The following is a 26,300-nucleotide window of genomic DNA, read 5'->3' as shown; positions in this document are numbered from 1 at the left end:
TCCCATGTAACATTTTTGTCTTTGAATTTAACCAAAGAGATCGTGTCCCACCACTTCTCAGCGTGGTCTTTCAAATGATAGGTACCAAAGTTCACCTTCAGTTCCTCTGGAACATCCAAAACACGAAAAGTACGCTCTATCTCATGTATCCATGACTCCGCAGCTTTAGGGTCCGTCTTACCCTTAAAAGCATAAGGATCCAATTCCATGAAACGCTTATAGGTAATTGTACTTATGTTCTTCCCACCTTGGGTTATGTGTTGAAGGTTTGCACCCATTTGTTGCAGAACCTCTGCAAGGTTGCTCACAGTGCCCATAATATTGTTGCATCTGGTCTTCCAAGTCATCTATCATGACAAAAAGACATAATAATTAATCGATAGGTCTGACAACCATGCTCGCTAAACGATAATTGCAAAAATCATAAAAAAAATCACTGGGCGCACTACATATAATTCAAGCAAAATACACCAAACTTAATTATGCAGCAACATGACATATAAACACATTCCTCGAACAACCTCAAGCGACACCATACAAGGCCGCTATCGCTAGAAAGTCATTATTCTAGACGACCAACGTTAGAGAATCACCACTCTAACATAACAAAACAAAGAGAATCGTTACTCATATGACATCGTTAGGGAATCATCACCCTAGCGGCATCGTTTGAGAATCACCACTCTAACGGCATTGTTGAAGAGTCACCACTTCAACAACATCATTAACGAATCACCACCCTAATGGCATCGTCAGAGAATCACCACCCTGACGGCATTGTTGAAGAATCACCACTCCAACAACATCATTAGAGAATCAACACCCTAATGGCATCGTTAGAGAATCACCACTCCAACGGCAGCGCTGGAGAGTCACCACTTCAACGACATTACCGAAGAATCACCACTTCAGTAACATCATTAGGGAATCACCACCTTAATGGCATCGTTAGAGAGTCACCACTCTAACGGCATCGCTGGAGAGTCACCACTTCAACGGTGTCACTGGAGAATCACCACTCCAATAACCTTCATTAGAGAATCACCACTCTAATGGCATCACTAGAGAATCACCACCCTAGCGGCATTACCGAAGAATCACCACTTCAGTAGCATCATTAGGGAATCATCACCCTAATGTCATCGTTAGAGAATCACCACTCTGACGACATTACTAGAGAATCACCACCTCAGCAGCATCATTAGAGCATCACCACCCTAATGGCATCCTTAGAGAATCACCACCCTGACGGTATCGTTAGAGAATCATCACTCTAACGGCATCGTTGGAGAGTCATCACTCCAACGGCATAATTGGCACTACCAGGAATCACCACCGGGGCCAACTCACCACAATTCTTTCGACTGTGGTTGGGAAACAAGAATTCCCACAGCGCTCTCTCAAGAGCAAAAACACCTTGAAGATCAGTGTTATGCTATCCCCAATAATGGCCCTCTTAGGAGTCAATTACCATTATTGGCAACACAAAAGTCATAAGCTAGGCACTCAATATCATACATGTTCTCATCACCGAGAATGATTGGGGATCAATAGCATCCTTCAACGAGGAACTCAAAGATCAACTGACACAGACAAGGCTTTCGCCTTCTGTGCGAAGATCACACTCGAAGAGATACCCTTCATCCAAGACAGGGTCATGAATATCTCTAATGAAGTTGGAGAAGGAAAAAGATGAACTTAGAGCCTCATCCGACGATTCTCCTTAAAACCACATCATCTTTAACACGATTGGTACATCAGTTCGATATTCGTTACGATTTATCCATCGTCTTCACCCAAGTAAGGTGGAACAAGAAAACGAAATACGCAAGAGGTCTCTAGGTTAGATCAACGACTTTAACTCTCACAGAAGTTGACATGAACTAGCTTGGGCAGCTATATCCGCAAGTGTAAAAGCACTATCATTCACGAATTTTATACTGACATCAACCGACACTTAATCTCTAAGTGTCTCTATAGGACACAATAGGCACGTATACTCAGTTCATCAAGATAGATTCACCTCACAAATCTATCTTACATAATAGTCTGAACCTCTTGGATCCGACACTTGATACCTCAAGCCAAAACATATAAGGCTTTAAACATAAAATCGCGTCTCGCATCAGACGACAACCGTAATATCATACAAATTTATCTAAACATGTATGAAAAGAAATAAAGCAACAAAAACTCAATTCTACTAAATTAAGCATACTTACAGTGTGATGGTCGATGTGTGCAGAGACTTGAACCACACTTCTAAAACACTACTCTGATACCAAAACTGTAACGCCCCAAAATCCCAGCTTGGAAAATCCTTTAGATTTTTAGGGTAAATTTTTTTTTTAAAACATTGCACAAATGCAAGAAAACCAAAAGGGAAAAACAAGTGGAAATTCTGGGTGGGTTACAGAGAACAACAAAATGAAACATTTTATTAACCACATTTTACAAGATGATACAACAGTTTCCTTTTTATAAAAACTAACTGCTAAGATCTTTGACGTTCTAGAAGTGTGGGTTCAGTCCTCTGTCGCACATCGAGCTCCATCGCACCATGAGAAGTCAAAACACTTGTCGCCCCATAAAACGGGGTCAGTACGCTTGCGAGCTAGTGAGAAATCAACCACGATAATCCATTTGCGCAAATCATAGCATTTACAACATGATATGCATCTAATAACATAATTAACCAGAGCAATAACACAAGTGAATTTATCATGACAGAACAGGTAAAATATCACAATCAATGCATATGTACAAGTGAGCATATATGTGCATCGTGGTGAGACAATTAACATAATTAAAGTGATTAAATAAGTGTAACTGCAATAAGTAGAGAATAATGCCAAGAAATAAACAATAATGTCAACCTCTAACATACTTAGGCAGTAACATCAAATATCTAGCAAGTGAGCAAGAAAGATACAACTCTAACATTATGATCAAAGATAAGCAGTACGATTATGATCAATCAACTAACAAGATTGACATTAGCATTCAACAATGAATATTTCATTAATTATCTAACCAAAGAAAGACCTCTCTAGAATTATATCGCATGAGACATTCATAAGAAAGAAAGTACGGGTAATTGCACATTTCTGACATAAGTGAGCTCAACTCACAAGGTGGGTCCATTGCCCACACTAGCTCGCCACAGAGTTTTTAGTATTCCACAAAGTCTCACTGACAAATACACCCTTACAAGAGGCCTCGAGCCCCCCTTATACTTGCGGGACAGATCAAGTGTCAAGGGTAGATCGTGTGATTAATGCAAACGTACACAAAACATAATCAAATATTTATTAAATGTTAGGACACTTGAATTATTAACGTAATTCATTTAATACATCTAAATTTGGTGACAAGATATGCAAGTGTAAGTACTTATTCATGTTATAACTTTTATGTCGCATTGTTCTCATGTAGTGTGTAAGCGTACATAAATTAAAGCAATATGAGCATGATATCGCATGTTGGCTAATCTCAATTTGACCATATTAGATGATAAACAATCTTAATTAGGCAATTTGAGTTCAGTGACTTGGTGTTTCAGTTGGGCTATGAAAGTGCAGTAGGATCGAGGCAACAAGCACTAAAGGGGGGGTGAATAGTGCTTTTAAATATCGTCTGCAAAATTATGACGGATTTTGCAATCCGTAAAGCAATCACACAAAGAACACAATAATTTATCTTGGTTCGGTCTTTCCCGACCTACATCCAGTCCTCAAGCAAAACCCACTTGAGATTTTCACTATCAACCTTGTGTAAATACAAGATCATACAAACCAAATCCGGTCCCACTTTCAATAACACACCTACTGAAAGCAAACAACTCCTTTAAACCAAGGAGTCTTTCCTTTTACAGAAAATAGAAGTAAGTAACAACTTACAAAACAACTTATGTGCCCTTCTTGTGAATGCAAATGAGATGCAATTAGCTTTTGAGGTTGTTGAAATACTCAACTCATGAATTCACTGTCTCTCAAAGGAATTTGAGTGACAAACTGAAGTGAAAAATATCAAGTGAGTGAGAAAATGAATATGAGTGAAAAGCAAAGAGTAATTCAATGAAATTTCTTTCAATTTGATGCTTTTGCATGTAGAATGCACTCATATTTATAGTTGAAAGATTTCATACGTTGATGGTATGAAAGAGTGTCAAAACAGTCCATTTTGAACAATCAAAACGTTTGAAAAATGAAAAGACATGCCTTTTAAAAGTTTTAGAAAAAATAACAAAATTAGTCGACTGGAATAGTAGTTAGTCGACTGATAGTTAACTATTAGTAGACTGACAGTTATCGTCGATCGACTAATGTGTTTATCGAGCTGTTTGAAAATCTGGAGATTTGAAACTTAGTGGACTAGAGAAAAAGTTAGTCAACTGATAATATCATCAGTAGACTGAAAAACCTTTCAATCGACTGCTGCTAATTTTTTTTTAAAATACATGTTATGTCTGGTCGACTGATAAAATCATTAGTCGATTGCTGCTAAATTTTCAGAAAACAGACATTCTGTCTTGTCAACTGATAAAACCTTCGGTCGACTAATTTGACAAAAATGACATTTTGTTTAGAAAATTTGGCGCGAAAGGATTAGTCGACTGGTGAGTCTATTAGTCGACTAATAAACACGAAAAATTAAATAAAGAGTTTTCTAAAAAGATTTTCATGAAGGGTTCTTTTAGAAAAGTTTTTCTAAAGACTTTTTAGGTGAAATGCAACCTAAATATGCACTCTAAGTAAGGCTCTTACAAGAATCTAAGACATTAAATAAATTTTACATTTGCACACAAGTCTTCAAAGATTCTTCATCAAATTCTTCAATTCTTGTCATCTTTCTTCATTGCCTTAGCTGAAATGCAGTTGATTCACTTGTTCATCATCAAAACCTTATACTTGAAGTATCATGTACGGCTTCATTGTCGTAACAATCTCCCCCTTTTTTATGATGACAAACTAGTCAAAGATGGAGCATTTAGATGCATAGATGGAGATTTTACTCCCCCTATCAATATGTTGCAAAACATTAAAAGTCAGTGCATTCAAAGCACATATATCACATATTGATTGGTTTGCATTTCCATCATTACTTCATGCATTTTTTTTAACTTTTTCATAAATGCAATTTTAAATGCAATTTCCATGTCATAATGCAATATGCAATTTCTATCTTTTTCTTTTAATTTCTCATGTTTTATCTATTTCTTCAATTTTCAATTTCCATATGCATGTGTCTTTGTCTCATGCAAGTTCTATCTTATCTTTTTCTCCCCCTTTGTCATAATAAAAAAGAGTAAGGGCAGACATAGCATAAGCAAAATGCAAATTCAAGTTCAAAATATTACAACCCATAAAGTATCAAAGTTTAGTAAGGACAAAAATCAAAAGAGTTGGTTGAGCATCTTCTTGAGTTTCGAAATATCTTTCTGAATTGAAGAAAGTTGTTGAGTCACATCTTCACAAAAAGTGTGTTGATGCAGCTCCAAATCTTCCATTTTCATCATTGTCTTGACTAGTAAAAAACTTCTTTCGTTTTGCTTGAGATGAAGGTGTCACAGAAGATGGTGATGGTTCAAAGAGTGATGGTTCATATGGTTCAGTTTGATCAAAGTTTAAAGGAGGCAGATATTTGATTTTCATACGTTTAAAAATAGTTTGATCAAAGAACTCCTTTTATTCAATATATTTTTCATTGGTTAGGGATACTTTAAAATATTTGAAAATACGAGTAAGAAGACATCCATATGGAAGAAAAGGTTTTTGTTTCCACAAATTAGTAAAATACACATTGGCCCAATTTACAGAAATATTTCCAAATAAGACATAAAGAGCTGTAGAAAGATTTGTGGAATAGTAATCAAAAGATCATGTTTTAGGTAGAAAATTATGGGCAAGAATTCGTCCAGCAATACGAGCACGAGTTTGAAGATTGGTATTTTTGAACGGAGGACAATAAGGTGCACCGAGAAGAAAAATTTGTTCAAAAATTCTTTTATCATTAAGTTCAATAGTAATGAAAAGAGTTTCTGAAGGTGGAATATCTAGGATTTGTCCAAGCAGTTTAGAATCAAACTCAATTTCAACATCGCGAACAAGAGAGAAAAGAACTCCAGTTTCATGATCAATCTGTACATTTGTGTAAAACAAGTGGATCAGTAAAGGATAATGAAGGGGGTCTGCACTGGCATCAAACAAATATGAAATGCCTGAGAATAACTCTTTGATTTTGTAAGGAGAAAACAAGTGAAACAGGACATTTCGGCCTGGTAAAATAGGAAGTGTAGAAATCGATCCAAAAGTATCATATAAAAGAAGATTTCTGAGTAGTCTGAGAGAAAATCCATGACGTGCTGGAGGTGTAGTTGAAGGAGAACCTTATGCGGATGCAGTCTTATGACGAGGCATGGTTGATAGAAAATGAAACGGATTCACCTATCAAAGAAGAATCACAGTGGATGTCGGCTTCCAAATGACGTCTGGTTGGAGAAAGATATTGTCTGGCATCGTGGTGGAGATCCAATGCAAACGATGTGCCTTCTACGATCAAGGTTGTTGGTAGTGTCCAAAACAATCGATAGAAATAATCCACCGAAAAAAAATCGATTTACCATGAATTTTAGGCAAGAAGGAATAGCCGTGGAGGAGTCTGTCTGCTAAAGAATGACACGGTGGTAGACGGCAGGTGAGAGGAGGCTGACACCGACGACATTTGCTGAAGAGGCACCTTGTCACGGCAAGAGGATTTCAACGAGGAGGGGTGCGACCGGCACTCCGAGAGGTTTTCGAAAGAGAGAGAGGAGAGAGAGAGTGAGAGAGGGTTTTGTTAAAAAGAAAAACGAATAGGCGTAAAAAAAATGAAACGATGCCGTAAAAAAAAGACGTGGGTGTTTAAAAAAAATATTCCAAGGGGTATCGGGTCCCTTTAGTTGAAATTTAAAAAAAATATCAGTCGACTAAAATTTTATCGGTCGACTAATAAGGTGTGTTTCCTTTAGTAAAAATTTTAAAAACATCAGTCGACTAAAATTTTATCAGTCGACTAATAAGGTGTGATTTTGAGATTTTGTCCAAAAAGCAAATTTTATAAATCTAAAAATGAGCAAATGTCTAGTTCTCTTCTAATTCTCACAAAATCTTCATTTTTAAGTGGTTTAGTGAAGATATCGGCATGTTGTTCATTAGTGAATATAAAATTTAATGAAATATCTCTTTTTAACACATGATCTCTTAAGAAATGATGTCTAACTTCAATATGCTTAGTTCTTGAGTGCTGAACAGAATTTTTCGAAAGATTTATAGCACTAGTGTTATCACAATAAATAGCTGTTGTGGAGTAATTCAAACCAAAATCTTTTAAGGTTTGTTTCATCCATAGTACTTGTGAACATGCTAAACTAGTCGCTATATATTCTGCTTCAGTTGTTGAGAGTGACACTGAATTTTACTTTTTACTAAACCAAGAGACTAAGAAATGACAAGTTTCGCTAGTATTCTTGCGATCATATTTACTTCCTGCAAAATCTGCATCACTATATGAGACTAAATCAAAGGAAGATGATTTTGGGTAAAACAAACCAAATATGAAGTATCTTTCAAGTAACGAAGAATTTGTTTTACTGAAGTTAAATGAGATTCCTTTGGATTAGCTTGAAATCTAACACACATACAAACACTAAACATTATATCAGGTCGACTAGCAGTTAAGTATAATAGAGATCCGATCATACCTCTGTATAGCTTAGTATCTACATTTTTACCATTTTTATCTTTATCAAGAGAAGTAGTTGTACTCATAAGATTTCTTCTTGATTTCGATGAGTCCATCCCAAATCTCTTGAGAAGTTCTTTTGCATACTTAGCCTGGTTGATGAAGATTCCTTCTTCAGTTTGCTTTATTTGAAGTCCAAGGAAGTAGTTTAATTCGCCCATCAAGCTCATTTCAAACTCTTCTTGCATAGCTTTAGCAAACTCTTTACAAAGAGAATCATTAGTAGAACCAAATATTATGTCATCAACATAAATTTGCACAATAAGAATATATGAATTAAGATTTTTAATAAATAAAGTGGAGTCTACCCGACCAATGGAAAAACCAAATTGTTCTAGAAAATTTCGTAGTCTTTCATACCACGCTCTTGGTGCTTGTTTAAGTTTGTACAAAGCTCTTTTTAATCTATAGACTTTTTCTGGATATTTCTCATTTTCAAAGCCTGGAGGTTGCTTTACATAAACTTCTTCATTGATGTGTCCATTTAAGAATGCACTCTTAACATCAATTTGATATAACTTAAAATTCATGTAACTAGCAAAAGCAAGCATCATTCGAATTGACTCCAATCAAGCCACTGGTGCATAGGTTTCATCAAAATCTATGCCTTCTTCTTTATTATAGCCTTGTGCTACTAGCCTTGCTTTGTTTCGAATGACTTCACCATTTTCGTCCAACTTATTTTGGAAGACCCATCTTGTTCCAATTAATGGATGATCCTTTGGTCTATCAACTAGATCCCATACATCATTCTTAGTAAATTGGTTAAGTTTTTCAGACATGGCCAAAAGCCAAAATTCATCATCACAAGCCTCATTGATATTCTTTGGTTCTATTTTAGATATGAAAGCAATATTTGCAATATGTTGCAACTGCCTTCTAGTTTGGACACCACTCTTTATTTCTCCAATAACTTGCTCATGTGGATGATTGAGAACTTCTTTCCAAACCGGTTGAAGAGGAATATTTTTTTGAGAAGTACTCTCTATCAAAGGTTGTTCTTGAAGTATTACTTCTTCTTCTTCACTTAGAGGAATAACCTGCTCACAATTCTCATCAAATGCAATATGTAAAGATTCTTCAATGCAAGATGTTCTTTTATTAAAAACACGATAAGCTTTACTTCTAGAAAAATATCCAAGAAATATTGATTCATCTGATTTTGAATTAAACTTATCAAGATTATCTTTGGTATTTAACAAGAAGCATTTACTACCAAAATTTTTGAAATATGAGATTTTTGGAATACGATCATAATACAATTCAAAACATGTTTTATGTAAATTGGTCGAATAAGAACATGTTTTAAAACATAACATGTTGTATTTATTGCTTCAGCCCGAAAGTATTTTGGTAAATTTTTATCTTGAAGCATGGTTCTAGCACATTCTCGCAAAGTTCTATTCTTTCTTTCAACAACTCCATTTTGTGGAACTGCTTTAGAAAAAGCAAAGTTGTGAGATATACCATGTATATCACAAAACTTTAGAAAAGATTCATTTTCGAATTCACCACCATGATCACTACGAATTTTAAATTTCGTAATAGAACAACACTGCCAACATAATTAAGGCCAGTTATCCGCGCCACATCTTCTAGGGTCATGGTGATTTCAAAAGAATCAAACTAGAATGTGTTCATTTTATCATTCCACTTATTTACCAGGTGGGTCATGGTCTTCCAGCAAGTTTTAAAATATTCCTGGTCCAAAAGGCCATCAAAGTTCATATTTCGTAATCGGTTCTTCTGATATGCACTCAGCTGACCATACCACGATAGAACTACAGGCCACTGACACCGATCTCCGAGCTTTTCACCTGGTCCTCTACTTCTCTTCTGACCTCATTGTAACACACAATAACATATTATTTGTACCAATTGTACATCAGTCTCATTTGTACTTATAAATAATATTCTACTAATCACTATAAATAATATTGGTTGCACACACACTATCACAGTAATCGCTATACATATTAATATCTATCACAATAATCGCTAAACATAACATTAAATCTTCACAGACATGACGAATTTATTTACCTTGGTCGCACTTTTCTCCTCTTCAACCAATCCCTCCAACCTAGGCCTTTCTTGTTGGTCAACTGCCTCCCACTGCTTTTTCACTTCTACCGTCCCTAGCTCCATCACCGATATCATTTGATTTTCAATTTGTTATTTTCTTTCCCTTTTCTTCTCTTCCTCCTCCCCCGTCTCCTCCCTTTCTCTTTCCTTCTTTTCCTTGTCCTCCTTCTCCTTCCGCCGCCTTTCCTTCTCTTCCTCATGTTGTTTCTTTCTTTCCTCCACCTGCTTCTTCCTTTCTCTTTCATTTTCTTCCTTCTCCTTCTCCTTCCTTCTTTTCCTCATCCTCCTTCTCCTTTTGTCGCCTTTCCTTCTCTTCCTCATATTGTTTTCTACTTTCCTCCACTTCCTCCTCCTGCTTCTTCCTTTCTCTTTCATTTTCTTCCTCCTCCTCCTTCTCCTTCGTTTCTCTTTTTTTTTTCCTCATCCTCCTTGTCCTTCCATTGCCTTTCCTTCTCTTCCTCAAACTCCTCCTTTGCCTTTCCTTTTCTTCCTCATCCTGAAGCTTCTTCTGTTCCTTCTCTTCCTCCTCTTTATTCAATTGCCTTCGCCTCCTTCATTTGCTTTACCCTCATTCACATAGCTTTATGCTCAATGAACATCTTTGGCATTTCCCTCCTAGCCTCCTCCTTTATATTGTTCAATTGCCTTTCCCTCTCCTCCTTATTCTTTTTTTGCCTTTCCCTCTCCTCTGCCTTCTTCCTTTGCTTTTGCTTTTTATTCTCCTTCTTATTTCTTTGCTTTGCCTTCTCTTGGTCATCCTTATTCTTCAATTTTAGTTTTTCCTCATTATTCCTTTGATTCGCAACCTCAATATCTGATGGATAATCCTCTGCATAATATAATTCCAACGCTTTTTCTCTGTCTTTATCATTCTCAATCTTTAGTATATTTTGATACCTTTCAAAAAACTCAGATAGATGGGACTGACAGATCACTTCTCTAATACACAACCCATAGAACGATTGGGTATTTCTTCTCTGATAAGCCACAGACTAATAATACAAATTAGTCTGTATCATTATATGTTATAACCGCCTCACCAGGTATATAATAATATAAATTATCACATTTGTTAAACGATCATCATGATTACAAATCATCGCAATATTTGGCTTCATAGGTAAACATCATTGTAAAATTTAGCAAACTTATCTACAAATTGAGGTATCTTCATAAATACACATCGTTGTTGCTTTAAATTTATAAATCATCGCAGATTCAAACTTACAAATCATTGTATAAATCGCAACCTTCAGATTGCATAATGAAACCTTACACGAAACTCACTGAAACGATAGGAGTTTGGGTAATCCAATAGTAGAGTAAGAAACACTCAGAAGGTAGACGCAATAGATGCTGGCAACGATGTTGCCACTGCGCATAAGATGGAAAAGGATGCTTTAACAGTAGCAGAAGAAAGCAAAGGCTGCTCCGACGACAACAGAAGAAGGCAACAGATGATCCAGCGACAACAGATGAAGGCGAAGGATGCTTCAATAAACTTTTCTGCTTAGGGCGAAAATGAATTGTTTGGACTATTTAAATCCTAGAGATAAAGCTTGCTACATACGCAAACTTTGCTGGAAATTTTGGTGCGATCATGATGGAAGGCAGTTTTGTCCTTTTCATGAACCAACAATTTAGTTTTTTAGATGGAGGGCATTTATGCCCGTTACAGGAAAAAGAAGAGAATGACAGTAAAGGGTACTTAAGTCTTTGTGACAACACCAAATTTCAATGCTATGTGATGCAGACATACATGGGGATACTAGCCGGATTGGATCTTATAAGTGGTGCTCATTGGGACCCCCAACATGAGATGTAGCTACCTGCCATGTTTAGGGGTAACATATATCGCAATGTTGTCAATCAAAACATAAATAAATAAATATTAGAATGCAAAGTCGTACGATTAAACAGTTTGCTAGGAATGCCACCCGGTCAGATATAATTTGATGTTAGATCCAAATTCAAATCCAGTTAGTCCCATTCAATATTGAGTTTTGCATCAGTGTTTGAATCTGAATTATACAGAATAGGAAGCAGATCAGGTCATGAACATGAGCGTTTTTTCTCATGCCGACATCATGGCCGTTTGTTTGCACGTGGTTTTGTTGACTTTTGAGCTTATAAAATGCAAATCGGATGGCCACGATGTCAACACGAGCAAAAACGCTCATGTTCAGCATGACCTGATCTGCTTCCTACAGAATCCATCCGATTATGCGTAAATATCGAATTTCAGGCTAGTCGGATCTGAATTCGGTACTGACTGATCCCATCCAACTAATATTCTGGTTTTGAATCCGATTATGTCAAACTCGCTAATGGCTAAATCCAACATGTTCGCATCCCTAATAAAACGATAGGGCTGTCTACTAACTGGGTTTGGCTTGGATATTTGATTTGCCGATTAGCATTTACTTGGACCCAATCAAAAGGTTTCAGGAAATGGGTCATATTCAACATCAATATTTTACATTGGAATCCAGATATGTGTATGTATATCAATCGGATTCTACTTCACAAAGAGGTTCAACTTGAAAGTTATTTTTTTTTTTTTGGAAAATAGGACACAAAGGATACAGAATTTTTAAATTTTTTAATCAATAAAAACCAACTTTATGATATTTTAATGTTAAAAATATAATTTTATTAAAATAAAACTTTAAACATTAAAATATTAAAAAATTGTCCGTATAGTTCCGTGTCTATGTGTCCGCTTGTGACACTACGGAGACAGCACCAAATGCGTGTCCTTGTGACATACATTCATTAACAGATTTTCCCATCCATGTCTGAACCGGATTGCAAATCCTCTCACGTTGGATTCAATAATATGCCCATATCCTATCTAAATCCTATCCGTCTACATCAAGAAGAAGTCACCCGATCGAATCCTGTCTGCGCCCAACTATTTTGAAACCCTAAAATTTCTCTCTCTCATTGAAGGGAAGGAGGGAAGGAAGAGAGGAGGGAGTTTTCTTTCCCGCTTTTCCCTAAAACCCTAAACCCTAACTTGGCAAACACGCAACGTTTTGATTGATCAACCCTAAACTCTAAGTTCCACGGACTACTGCATCACTGATGCTTCTTCTTCCTTGATCCTTCCTTAATATTAGCTCAGAGTGATACTCTTTTTTTTTTTTTGAAAATTGCATCCAAAAACCCACTAAACTCTAGAGTTTCCTCCAAGTTCCTAGGGTTTCTTCTTCGTTATCTCTTGATTCTGTTCCTGCTTGGATCCGTCGTCTCCCGATGTCAGCGAAGTGGAGAGCTCTGCAGCATCGCCACAAATGGACCTACGGCGTCATCAGTTTCCCGTCCCGCTACCTCGACACCCTCCGTGATTCCGAATTCGCAGATTCCCGACTCTTCGAGAAATTGAGGGAATTCTCGTCTCTGAGCTCCACCTACCTTCAGGTGAATGCAGCGAAAGATGTCGCTTCGGCGTTTGGCGAGCTCGTCTCTTATGGTGGAAAGAATCCTGCCGGACTGGTTGAATCAGCTATTCGGTTGTATCTGGAGATCCTGTTTCTGGATAATTCTCTCCCTGTGCATCGAGTTCTCATATCTGTCCTCGCAAAGAATCGTTCATTTTCGTACCATCGACTGTCTTTTGATCGTTGCTTCAAATTGCTGTGTGGGGAATACGGGGTTATGGGTAAGCGATTCTCGGTTGCCCGGGCATCTCTATCTCTTGTCAATTACCCTGGGATTGGTTTTCTGATGGAGACGGTTGGAAGTTGTTGCAGAGAAGTTGCGTTTGATGTTTGTAATGGATTGAAATTGGTTTTCTCGGAGATCAGAGATGGTTCCCGACCATCGCCCATCGTCATGGAGCAATGCCAAGATGCATTGTCGTGCCTGTATTACCTTCTCCAGCGTTTCCCGTTGCAATTCGTCAGTTTGGGAGGTAATGAAGAATCATTAGGTGTTTTCGATGTCGTCGTTGATTCTGTTTTCCATGTTCTTAAATCGTCTGAATTCTCAAGGGATTGTCTGGTGGGTGCTGGAGTGAGCTTATGTGCTGCTCTGCAAGCTTGTATGAGCCCACGGGAGCTTGCTGTGTGTATTGCTCATGGAGTTTTTTGTCGTCCTGGTTATAATTTTGATGCCATCTCTGATGCCGAGCAAGAGAATTTCAACAATGTCAATCCTGAGAGTGGGAAATTGGTTGGTTATGGTTGCAAAATGAAGGAGAGATTGAATTCAAATATCCAATCTCTGTCTGCTTTAAGTAGGCTGTGTTTGCTAAGAGGCATTCTTAATACTGTTCATCGTCCGGTGCTTAATATGCGATTTATTCTATATATTGATGGCAGTCGAACAAATGACTCGGGAGTGTGGACTGTCCTTTTTGATGGTATTTTGTGTGAACTTTGTGAGTATTGCGAGAACCCATTTGATAGCCATTTCAATTTCCATGCTTTAACTGTCACCCAGATAGCTTTGCAACAGGTGAAAACTTCTTTCATGTCAGATCTTGTAAACAAATCGGGAAGCTATGTTCCATTTTCAGTTTCATTGGCTAACCGCGTACTAAAGATCATTTGGAATAATTTAGAAGACCCCCTAAATCAGACAGTAAAACAGGTTCACCTCATATTTGATCTTTTCTTGGATATCCAGGCGGTGGTTCTTAGAAATTTCAAGCAGGATTCAAAGGCCTTTTACTCCAAGATTGCTGGTGACCTCTTGTGTCTAGGCAGCCGTTGCAAGGGAAGATATGTACCATTAGCATCTCTTACGAAGCGTTTGGGTGCAAAAGCTCTTCTAAACATGTGTCCAAAAGATCTCCTATCTGAAACCATTCAAGCATACACAGATGACGATGTATGCTGTGCTGCAACAACATTCTTGAAATGTTTCCTTGAGTTACTGAGAGATGAATGCTGGCAGAGTGATGGCGTAGAGAGAGGATTCATGTCCTTTAGGCGTCTTTGCTTGCCTCCTATTTTACGGGGGCTTGTCTCTGGTTTGCCTAAGTTGCGGTCAAACTTAAACACCTATGCACTTCCCTTGATCCTTGTCATTGATGTCGACAGTATATTCCCCATGATTCATTTTGTATGCAACACACAAAGCAGACACAAGAACGGTATTGATATTCATGATGAACGTGACACTGAACTTTCCTTGCCTCTTACAGAAGATCAGCGTGTAACTTCATTGCTCTCTCTCCTTAAGGTAGCCCGGTCACTTGCTTTAATTGAAGGAGATATAAATTGGTGGTGTGACTCTTCTGCAAATGGGCATGAATATGCGGTTATCCATATCAAGGGGTTAGAAATCAAGGTTCTAGTGAAGTGGCTAGAGTCTGCACTCTCCCATGTTGATGATATTCTCCGTATAGATGCTGCGGAGTCTTTGTTTCTAAATCCGAAAACTTCTAGTTTACCTTCTCCATTGGAACTTAGCCTCATGAAGAAAACAATTCCCTTGAATATGCGATGTTCTTCAACTGCTTTTCAGATGAAATGGACAAGTCTGTTTAGGAAGTTCTTTTCTCGTGTGAGAACTGCATTAGAGAGGCAGGTAAAGCTAGGTTTATGCAAACCAGTTTTTTGTTTGAAGGTTACATCTGAAGAATCAGAACTAGCATCTAGTGTGGATTATCATGGCAATGATAGTATGGAAATAACAGAGCAAAAAGCTTTGGATCTCTTTCATTTTATGAAATGGTTGAGCCGCTTACTATTTTTCTCATGCTATCCTTCTGCTCCATATGAGAGGAAGATGATGGCTATGGATCTCCTTCTCATAATGATCAATGTTTGGCCTGTTGTACACAAAGGAAATTCTCACCAAGATTCTGCTTCAACTTGTGCTGCCTCTTTTTATCCATGTAGCAGTGAGATTGTTTTGCCAGATTCAACTTTGTTCTTAGTTGGCTCGATAGTTGATAGTTGGGATAGACTGCGGGAGAGTTCCTTTCACATTCTTCTAGATTTCCCAACACCTCTTCCTGGCATATCTCATGAAGCAGAAGTCAAAAAAGTGATTGTGTGGGCAAAGAGGCTTGTGTGCAGTCCACGTGTTAGAGAGAGCGATGCTGGGGCTTTGACCTTGAGGCTTATTTTCAGGAAGTATGTTTTGGAGCTTGGATGGATAGTAAAAGCTTCACCTGATATCATTGTTCCATGGCATCATCCTGCAGATGATTTTACAATAGGTTCTAGTCCTGACAGGTCTAATGCAGATGATTTTACAGTAGGTTCTAGTCCTGACAGGTCTAATGATTGCATTCAAACTTTCAAGTTTAAGAGTCCTGTATCTGAATATGTATTCTCACTTATTGACTGGTTACAAATGGGTGTTGAGGAGGGTGAGAAAGATCTATCTGAAGCATGCCAGAATAGCTTTGTCCATGGAATATTGCTTTCTCTGCGGTATACTTTTGAGGAACTTGATTGGAATTCAGAACTGGTAACAAGGATTAGCCATGAAATGAAAGAGGCATTGAGAAAGCTCCTAGAACTCATTACAAGGATAACTTCTTTGTCACTCTGGGTGGTATCTGCAGATTCATGGTATATGGCTGATGACTTGGATGATCAAGTTGAAGACAGCTCTCTTCTTTCAGATTTGACAATTGAGATCGGTGCAGGTGAATCATTGTCGGCAATGCAGAGCAAGGATCTGAAAGATGTAGATGATGCAAGGCCAGCAGAACATATTGTTATGGTTGGTTGTTGGCTTGCTATGAAAGAGGCAAGTGATTTACTTATTTCCTTCTTGCTGCTAATTTATTTGCTTTTCAAATTAAAAGCTCTGGGAATGATTGAACATTTTAAACCTTAGTCTAATATGTCTGGAGGCATACCTTTCCAACAAGCAATCACAGTTGCAGCTATATTGTTGTTATCTGGATTAAATCCTACGTATTTTACTTTATTTCATGCAGTTATGATGACTTATAGTGGATATGCTGAAATAGTTTGGTTGAACTTCATCAGCTATTATAATTGTATCTCTGTTTGCAATTTTCCCCAGCCACTGATTCTTTCGATATTTTGAAAAATATCATGATCTTGAGGCTTGCAGGGAAAGAAAAGAAAACAAATGAAATATTGAGATATTCTGAAAAAACTTCAAATTGAGAATATCTTAATAATATCATGATCTTATCTGATAAACTCGGTTGTTTGAGTTTTGTTTTTTTAATTATTATTTATAATATTAGTTCCTAAATTTGGTTAGTGATGTTTTAGTTCTCCAGAGACAAACCTTGCCAAGATATTGCTCTTATTTATATGGTGACTGTTATTTTGAAGGTTATACGTATCGTATCGTAAAAAATCATAATTTTTTAAAATAAAAATAAAAATTCTAAAATAAATCGTAATGCCCATAGATTTTCCTTTTATTAATTCATCATAGAGAGGTAAAAGGATCAACAATTCTTGCTACCTGCCCATTTTGCTTTCTAGTTCATAGTTTTTTGAATTCATCAATCTCAGTTGTTCCTAAGAAAACTATGCATGTCCATAATTTAGGTTGTGATTATGAGATAAAAGCACTTGGTGCCAAATATTGCATGATTTCTTCAACCGATGCATCATTTCTAAAGAACAACCGAGTCTTCTTGAAAAAGGTGCAAAAGGATCCAACCCGGGATCCGACCCGATCCATGTAAAAATAAATGTGTACAATATACGTTATATTTTAATCGGGTCTGGATACACCAGACTCGGATCCAAACCTCTGTAAAAATTAAGTTATAAATGAATAGTTTAGGTCACGATTTCACACTGAAATAGTGACAGCCGCTCACCTCTTGCTTTCATCTCTTCGTTTCTCTCTCTCTCTCTCTCTCTCTCTCTCTCTCTCAACGCAGGTACGAGTGGATTTCTAACATGGTACCAGAGCGAAGATCTGTCTAAGGGCAAAAAAAAAGGAAGGAGGTTTCCGGCAGGTGCGACCATCGGAGTTTTGAGGTTTTCCCCCTTTTTCTACTCTTCTTCTTCGTTTCCTTCTTCTCTCGTTCTTTCCTCCTCGTTCTTTTCTTTTTTCTGAATTTTTTTTGTGTACCCACATCGCACATGGGTTTGCTTCTCTCTTGGATCTGAGATTCAGTTTTTTTTCTTTTTTCTACTCGTTTCCTTCTTCTCTCGTTCTTTCCTCCTCGTTCTTTTCCCTTTTTTGATTTTTTTTTGTGTACCCACATCGCACGTGGGCTTGCTTCTCTCTTGGATCTGAGATTCACGTGAACCCAAATCGTAAAAAAAACCAAAACAAAACAAAAACGAGTGGCTGAAACCCAGACCTATCGAGTGCCTCATTTCATTTTTTTTGTTGGATATTGCCTGCGTGACTCTTTTTATTGCTATCGTTTGTCCAATCCCCTCCACGCATATATTTCTACATATTCAAATATATTTGCTGTGAAGTTCCCTTTCCTGTTTCTCTTTTGCTACTTGTTTGAAAATATATTTAACGTGGGAAAGTTTCAATATCAATTTTCTCTGAGTGCAAACAAAGGGGTTCAGTCTCTCTATTCTCTGAATCTAACAACCTCTCTATTCTCTGAATCTGACAGCCGTAAAAAAAAAGGGGCTGAGCATTTTGTGAGCACTCTTGCTGAATTTCATTCTCTATGGATCCTTATTCCTCCCAATCACATATTTCTTCAAGTTTTCTCAATCAACTCGTTTCTGAAAAGTTGAATACCTCAAACTTCTTGATTTGGAAGAGGCAAATCATTCCTTTTATAAGGAGCCAAGGTCTATTAGGTCACCTGGATGAAACCACCCCAGTCCCACCAGAATTTGCTCCGAGAGAAGAGAAATATGATCAAGGGGCGAGTTTGATCGTGTATGTCAAAAGTGTAGAATTTTTCAATTGGGCAAAGAAAGATCAATCAGTTGTTGCATACATCACCTCAACCCTATCTCAAGAGGTCCTTGTTGCCATTCCTGACAATTGTACAATACTACAACTCTGGGAACGACTGGTTCAGACGTATTTGCAGGTTTCTCAAGCAAGGATGTTTTTTCTGAAAAGAGAATTTCAACTGTTAAGAAAAGACTTCATGACCATCATGAAATATTTGAACAAGATAAAGATCATTACAGATCAGCTTGCAGTTATAGGATGTGCTGTAAGTGACAATGACATGGTGCAACAAACTCTGAGTGGATTGGGATCTGACTACAATATGATAGTCACTTCACTATTGTGCGTTCCTGTTCTTCCTAACTTTGATGAGCTACGAGCCAAATTGATCCAGTATGAAATGACTCTGAAGGGATTCTCTGAAGAAACACACATTCACCCAAATTCTCAAGAAGTTTTTGCCACAGGCGTGATTTATGGTAAAGGACGGGGACGAGGAGGACAAGGGCGAAGTGGATACGGAGGGCGTGGTCTGCTTCCCACTCCAAACATGTCAGCTCATGCGCAAGGACCAAGATCCATCCCTACTTGCTTCCTTTGTAACAAAAAGGGGCATATCAAGGCGAACTGCTGGCATAATCCAGAAAATAAACGAAGGGGTCCACAGACAGAAACCAAAAGAAGATTCACAAATACCAGAGACAGTGGAGAAATTAAAGATCTGCTGATATCTGCCTTGTCAAAGTTGAAATTGAAGCAAAATGCCGAAGGCACTTGGTTTGTCGATTCAGGGGCAACGACTCATGTGACCTGCGATGCAGGTAAAATTTCTAACCCTATTCCTTATTTTGGAAAAAGTAAGATTGTCACTGGAGATGGATCCCACCATCCTGTTTCTCATGTTGGAAAAACTGTCATTCCCATGTCATATTCTATTCTTACTCTTTCTGAAGTTCTTTATGCTCCTGACATAAAAAAAAAGTCTCTGCTTCCAACCTTATTGATGATAATAATGCTTCAGTTGAATTTACCCCATCTTCTGTGCAGGTCAAAGACCTACGCACGAGGGGAACATTCGCTGAAGGAAAGAGACAAGGCAATATGTATGTCTTTGAAGAAACTCCATGTCATGCTGTCCACCCTGTTCATCTGAATTCGAAGCCTTTATTAGAGTCATGTTCACCCTTTTATGCTAATGTTTTTAGTATTTCTGAATGTAATAAGCCATTCTTATGGCATAGTCGATTAGGACATTGTGGGGTCATTTTATTGAAAAACTTGTCTCTAATAATCTCATTCCAAAAGAAAGTCTCAATGGGGATGAGAGCAGTCATAAGTGTTCCAGTTGTCTTTCATGCAAGAGTCATGTATTGCCTTTTCATTCAATTAATAAGAGAGCTTCAAAACCTTTTGAGATTATTTGTTCTGAAGTATGGGGACCCGTCTCAATTGTCTCTGGATCTGGAAGCAGATACTACCTAATCTTTGTTGATAGTTATTCTCGATACACTTGGATATATTTCATAAAAAATAAGTCAGAAGTCTTTCTTTGTTTCAAAATTTTCTTTCCCTAGTCAAAAATCAATTCTCTGAGTCCATTCAATTTTTCCAATGTGATGGAGGTGGGGAATTCTCATCCTGTAATTTTATTTCTTTTCTTCGAAATAACGAAATAGGAAGAAGGGTGTCCTGCCCTCACACTCCTCAATAAAATGGAATTGCTGAACGAAAACATAGACATATCGTTGAAAGTGCCATGAGTATACTTCATGACAATAATCTTCCCATCAACCTCTGGACAAAAGCTTTCCATTCTGCCGTGCATGTGATAAATAGACTGCCCATGGTTGTTCTGGAAAATAAGTCTCCTTATCACTGTCTTTTTGGAGCTCATCCTAGTTATCATGATATGCTTGTTTTTGGATGTGTTTGCTATGTGCATATTGATCAGTCTCTGAGAAACAAGTTTCAGGACAAGGCCCAGAAGTGTAGGTTTGTGGGATTTGCAGATGACTACAAAGGATATAGGTGTTATGATCCCACCAACAAACGTATCAGAATCTCAAGAAATGTTGTCTTTGATGAACAAAACTTTAATGACAGAGCTGACGCAATGAACATGCCAACTGAAGTTTACTATCCTTGGATGAGTTCAAAACTTTTTGCTGGCTCCAATGAAGCATGTTCCTCAGATTGCATGCAACAAGAAGAAGAGATGTTTGAGAACATTAGGACGTTGGGATCACAGAATGCAGAGGAAGTACTGGGCAGATACAAAGGTATTGTCTATTCTAGACAGAGACCGACATCATCAAGTCATTCAGATCATGTCTCAGTCACCAATCCAACTTCTTCTCATACTCTTGAGGTCAGAAAATCAAACCGCATACGACATCCCATTGACAGGTGGGTTAGCTATAACAACTTCTCCTTAGATCTTCAACTCCTTTTAACTGCACTCAATAAGGAAGATGAGCCCATTATGCACTATCAGACAGCCACTTCTACCAAATGGGTAGAAGCCATGAATGATGAAATACAAGCCTTACATGAATGTGGAACCTGGGAAGTTGTTCCCAGACCACCTGACAGATGTAAATGGGTCTACAAAATAAAGTACAAGCCAGATGGAACCATTGAACGATATAAGACAATGCTTGTGGCAAAAGGATTCACTCAAGAAGCAGGGCAAGACTATGATGAGACCTTTAGTCCGGTTGTAAGAATGGGAACAATTCGAATTATTATTTCTCTGACTGTTAAACATGGACGGAAGCTGAGTCAACTCGATGTGAAAAATGCATTCTTGCATGGAGATTTGAAGGAGGAAGTATACATGGAGCAACCCTCTGGATATCAAGAACAAAATGGTAAAACCCATGTGTGCAGGTTAAACTGAGCTATCTATGGTTTGAAGCAAGCATCTCGCTCTTGGTTTGATAGCTTCTCGCTAGAGATTCAGAAACATGGATTTTCACGTTCCATGCTGGACCACTCATTATTTATTTTTAAAAGTCAGACTGTGACCACTCTATTATTAATTTGTGTCGATGATATTATCATCACAGGAAACTCTACCGCTCACAGTCAAAAAGTAAAAGGCTTGCTAGGTCAAAGGTTCAAAATGAAAGATCTTGGAGTTCTACGTTATTTTCTTGGTGTAGAAGTCGATAACCAGACTCATGGTTTGACACTCACTCAGCATAAGTACACCGTAGACATTCTCAGCAAGGCAGGTATGAAAGACCGCAAACCTCTAGGAACTCCGAGTGTGCTTTATCAAAAACTTAACGCTGATGATGGAGATCTGTGTGATAACCCAACTAGGTATCGAAGCATAATAGGAATGTTACAGTACCTCACATTCACTAGACCTGACATCGTTTATTCAATCAATCAAGTGTCTCAATTTATGCATGCGCCATGTACTGGACATATGGAAGCGGTCAAGAGAATCCTTAGATATCTGAAAGGGACTATTGAGGATGTATTGATATATTCACCACAGTCATATGGTAAAGATGAGCACGAACTTACTGTATACTGTGATGCAGACTGGGCAGAAGATCCTGACGAACGAAGATCTACATCAGGATATTGTGTCTACATTGGAAAAAATTTAGTCTCTTGGAGCAGTAAAAAACAAAAGGCTATCGCTAGATCAAGCACTGAGGCTGAGTATAGATCCATGGCTGCTGCTACTGCCGAAGTCACATGGATCAGACATCTACTAACTGAAGTAGGAGAAAAGATCTCTCACACTACCTTGCTATGTGACAACCAAAGTACTATCAACATGTCATTCAATCCAGTACATCACAGTCGTGCTAAGCACATTGAGATTGACCAACACTTTGTGAGACAGAAGGTTGAAGAAAAATAGATTGAACCTGAATTCATCAGTACTGAAAGACAAGTTGCATACATATTTACCAAAGGGTTAACAAATGATCATTTTTGGATGCTTAAAGGCAAGTTGTTCATGGTCCAAAACCATGATTAAATTGAGGGGGGGTGAAAAAGGTGCAAAAGGATCCAACCCGGGATCTGATCCGATCCATGTAAAAATAAATGTGTACAATATACGTTATATTTTAATCGGGTCTGGATACACCAGACCTGGATCCAAATCTCTGTAAAAATTAAGTTATAAATGAATAGTTTAGGTCACGATTTCACACTGAAATCGTGACAGCCGCTCACCTCTTGCTTTCATCTCTTCGTTTCTCTCTCTCTCTCTCTTTCTCAACACAGGTACGGGTGGATTTCTAACACTTCTAACCATTAGAACATAAAAGTCTTCAATTTATAAATCTACATGGAAAGGTTGAACACGATTATGTGATCTTATTTTTAAATCATAGGTAGGTCACGATGTCTAAACGTGGTGAGCCTCCAAAACGGTCTCATGACTCCTAGGGTGCATGAGAAGCTCTCTATTATGTTTTGTACAAATGAGGGTTTCGGCCCTCAAAAGCCTTTAAAACCCCAAAAACTTAAAACCTCAGTTTTGCCCTTTTTAAATTCCGCTGGTATGGTACGATAAGGCCCCATATCCTACGATACATAGATGCACGTACAATATAGGGTGTGTATCGTGCCCTTTCATCAATACGATACATATCGTACAATACACTACAATACAGACAACATTGGTTATTTTTCATAGATAGATCGAATATCGATAACATTCCTGGTAGTTATGTTGGTAATATCTCAAAATGTAGATCTAAAGCTGTAAAACATCATAGCATGCATTTCATGATGTTGGTGTGTGACTGGTTTTAGATAACTTGAGCTTCTTACTCCATGTTGTGTCCTAGGAAAATGAACATGACATGACATTTAGTGGATATGGTGAAACATGTGATTGCATCTGCAATGTTCTGTTTCCTTATGGCGAGTTGGTCTTATTTTTAGTTGGTGTTTTTATTTTACAGTTTCTCATTTGCATGGCTTTATTTTGTCATCCTTGAATTTCATCCAACAAGAACAGTTCTAATTTTATGCACTTTTTTATGGTATATTAGGAATTTTGAAGTTTTATTATTAGTTCGGGTTGTGACCTGCGAGAGACAATTTCTCCACCTTCCTTCACTAAATCATTCAATTTTGTTCTATTTATTTGTCAAATGTGAGATTTTCCCTTGGTTTGATGAACAACCCAAAGGCCAACAGAGGACTGCCATATGTCTACCAGGAGGGTCTCAAACTGGAAATGGTCTCGGCATTGACTATGTCTTGAAAAAGGTTGTTCACTTCATGATGATAATGAACATTTTAACTTCTCTCCTGGGCTGGGATTACGCCCTCCTCTACCTTGGACTCTAAAGAAACAGCATCATGGGTGGGAGTGTCAAGACTCAAGATACTCCTGTTGTAGGTAAAGATGATATTTCTTTCACTTGTATGGATGATAGATTGTTCTAACCTCCTTTGGGATTCCTTTAAGAAAGGCTCATTTTGTTGCTATAAAGTGGACTATTATGATGAGTATAACTGCTTTGTAATCCTCCCTCTCTTTGTACCGAGATAGCTAAGTGAAAATCCATAAAGCTTGTTATGCTTCATGAATGAAAGTGATGGAGCTCTCTTTTATTGGAAAATTTCATAGTGGGGGCTTCAATTTTAAGTATGGCGTTGACTTTCTAACATTGCAACTTGATTCCAAAGTGAGAATCTAAAGTCTTTCTCCTTTCATGATTTTTTACCTTCTGGACTAGAGAATGGTTTTTGTAAAGTGATTAGACGCTTGGTTGGTAACTGTTGCTCTGTTTCAATGACTATTTTGGTTCCTGAACGATCTCGTAACTTTTGAAACATTCATATATTAACACTTGGATGCTAATCTTCAATCTGCTGCTGGAACTTTTGGAAGAAGCAATTCTTGCTTGTGTTGCTTCTTCTCTTGGTCGGGTGCTCCTCCATGTTGGCATGACCATGGTTGCCAGTTGAGGAAGCGGGAGCGGGAAGCGATACGGGAAGCGGGAGCGGGAAGCGAGGCACTTTCAAAATTTTAGGAAGCGGGGAAGCGTGGGACCACTTAGGAGCGATTCGGGAAGTGTCTCGGAAGCGACCTAGGAAGCGTCTCGGAAGCGACCTAGGAAGCGTCTCGGAAGCGAGGGGGAAGCGAAAAAATAAAAATAAAAAATAAAAAATACAAAAAAATTGAAAAAAACAGGGGAAGCGAGGGGGAAGCGTGATGGGAAGCACGCTTCCCATTAAAGGGAAGCGCGTCCCCCATTAAAGGGAAGCGCGTCCCCCATTAAAGGGAAACACGTCCCCCATTAAAGGGAAACGCGCTTCCCAAAAAAGGGGACGCTTCCCCCCACGCTTCGGAAGCGCGACGTTTCGCGCTTCCGAAGCGCGCTTCCCCTTTTAGCTAGGCGCTTCCGGTAACCCTGGGCATGACTACTAAAACTGTTAAGCAGACATTACATTCATCTTGATTCTTGAGCTTCCCATGGATGTGGAGAACCACAGTCTTTTGCTAGAACCTCTTCCTCTTATATGGCAATAAAATAGGGTTTCCAATTATCAAACAACAATGTGTTTTTTAGCCTGTGTCTCTCTTTCAGAGAGGGGGTGTTTTGGCTATGAATTTGCTAAATGTGAGCTAGAATCTTCTAGGAATGTAATCAGACTATTTCAGTGGATGCCAGTCTTCATTGGTGAATCTGTTGAAAGACATGATCATATTTGTACGATATGATCATAAGTTGACTCTAGTGATGGAGGTGAGGTTGTAGGCTCACCTTTTATTGGAATGTAATCAGACTATTGTTTGTTTCTTCTCCCAAAATAGATCCTGAAGTATGTTTTATCAGATGTCCTACCCAATTTTTTTCTGGAGTTTGGGAGCCATTTTTGGTTCCAATAGTTGACAGATCAACCATGTATTCATGTCAATGTCAGAAATGGGCATGGGCCTTGCATTCATCTCAGGTGGGAAGCAAATTATAACAGTATGCCATCTGGACCTTCCTCTACTCCTCTTTTGCCTCTCCAACGTGTGAATCATGCAGTCCTGATTGAAATAACCACTTCTGCGTGCCCATTTCCTCCCAAACCAACTATGCTCTCCTGCCCCCCTTCTTTTTCTCCTCCTTTCTATCTTTGCAAATGCCATTCTCTTCTTGCATATGAATATTTGCAGTTCAAAGAACCCAATATCTTCCTCCCTCTGGTTAGTTGAATGTCTGTCATTCTTGGTCATTTTTCTTTGTGAACTTCTATACTTTTGTGGGAACTATTCTTTCATCCCCTGATTTGGCTTGCACATATATAGGAGCACAAGCACAGGTACATGCTTATGTGTATATTATTTGTGAGTGAAATGCATGTGGCTGCACAGTTGTGCATGTCTTTCTGTGTATGGGTAGGTGAGTTCATACATGCATTCGCTGGAGACGTGTGCGATTTGACCACAAAAGACCCATCCTTTTGACTATCATCTTTCAACGCTGGGAAACTGCCGGGGTGGCACCTGGTACCACTGTATAGTTTTGGTTGGCAAGTGCTTCTGTAAATAATGATGCAGTAACTGCCTGCTTCAATATTTGAATTTATTTGTGCATATATGTATGTCCACGTGT

General features: G+C 38.2%; 1 protein-coding gene across 2 annotated transcripts in view; it reads left to right on the top strand.

Annotated features, from left to right (window-relative positions):
* The first annotated feature begins 12,837 nt into the window (after positions 1-12,837).
* Positions 12,838-26,300, top strand: part of LOC149816805 (thyroid adenoma-associated-like protein) — a 38,134-nt gene continuing 24,671 nt past the window's right edge. For both annotated transcript variants that reach the window (XM_089987545.1, XM_089987546.1), the window contains exon 1: positions 12,838-16,581. In XM_089987545.1, coding sequence (XP_089843671.1) covers positions 13,126-16,581 — 3,456 coding nt within the window. In that variant the 5' untranslated portion in view covers positions 12,838-13,125. The remainder of the gene's footprint in view (positions 16,582-26,300) is intronic.

Source organism: Nuphar pumila, chromosome 14, assembly GCF_984573655.1.
Source record: "Nuphar pumila chromosome 14, dmNupPumi1.hap1.1, whole genome shotgun sequence".
NCBI lineage: Eukaryota > Viridiplantae > Streptophyta > Magnoliopsida > Nymphaeales > Nymphaeaceae > Nuphar > Nuphar pumila.
The sequence above is the reverse complement of the archived record's forward strand: the minus strand, read 5'-3'. Positions and strand labels throughout refer to the sequence as shown.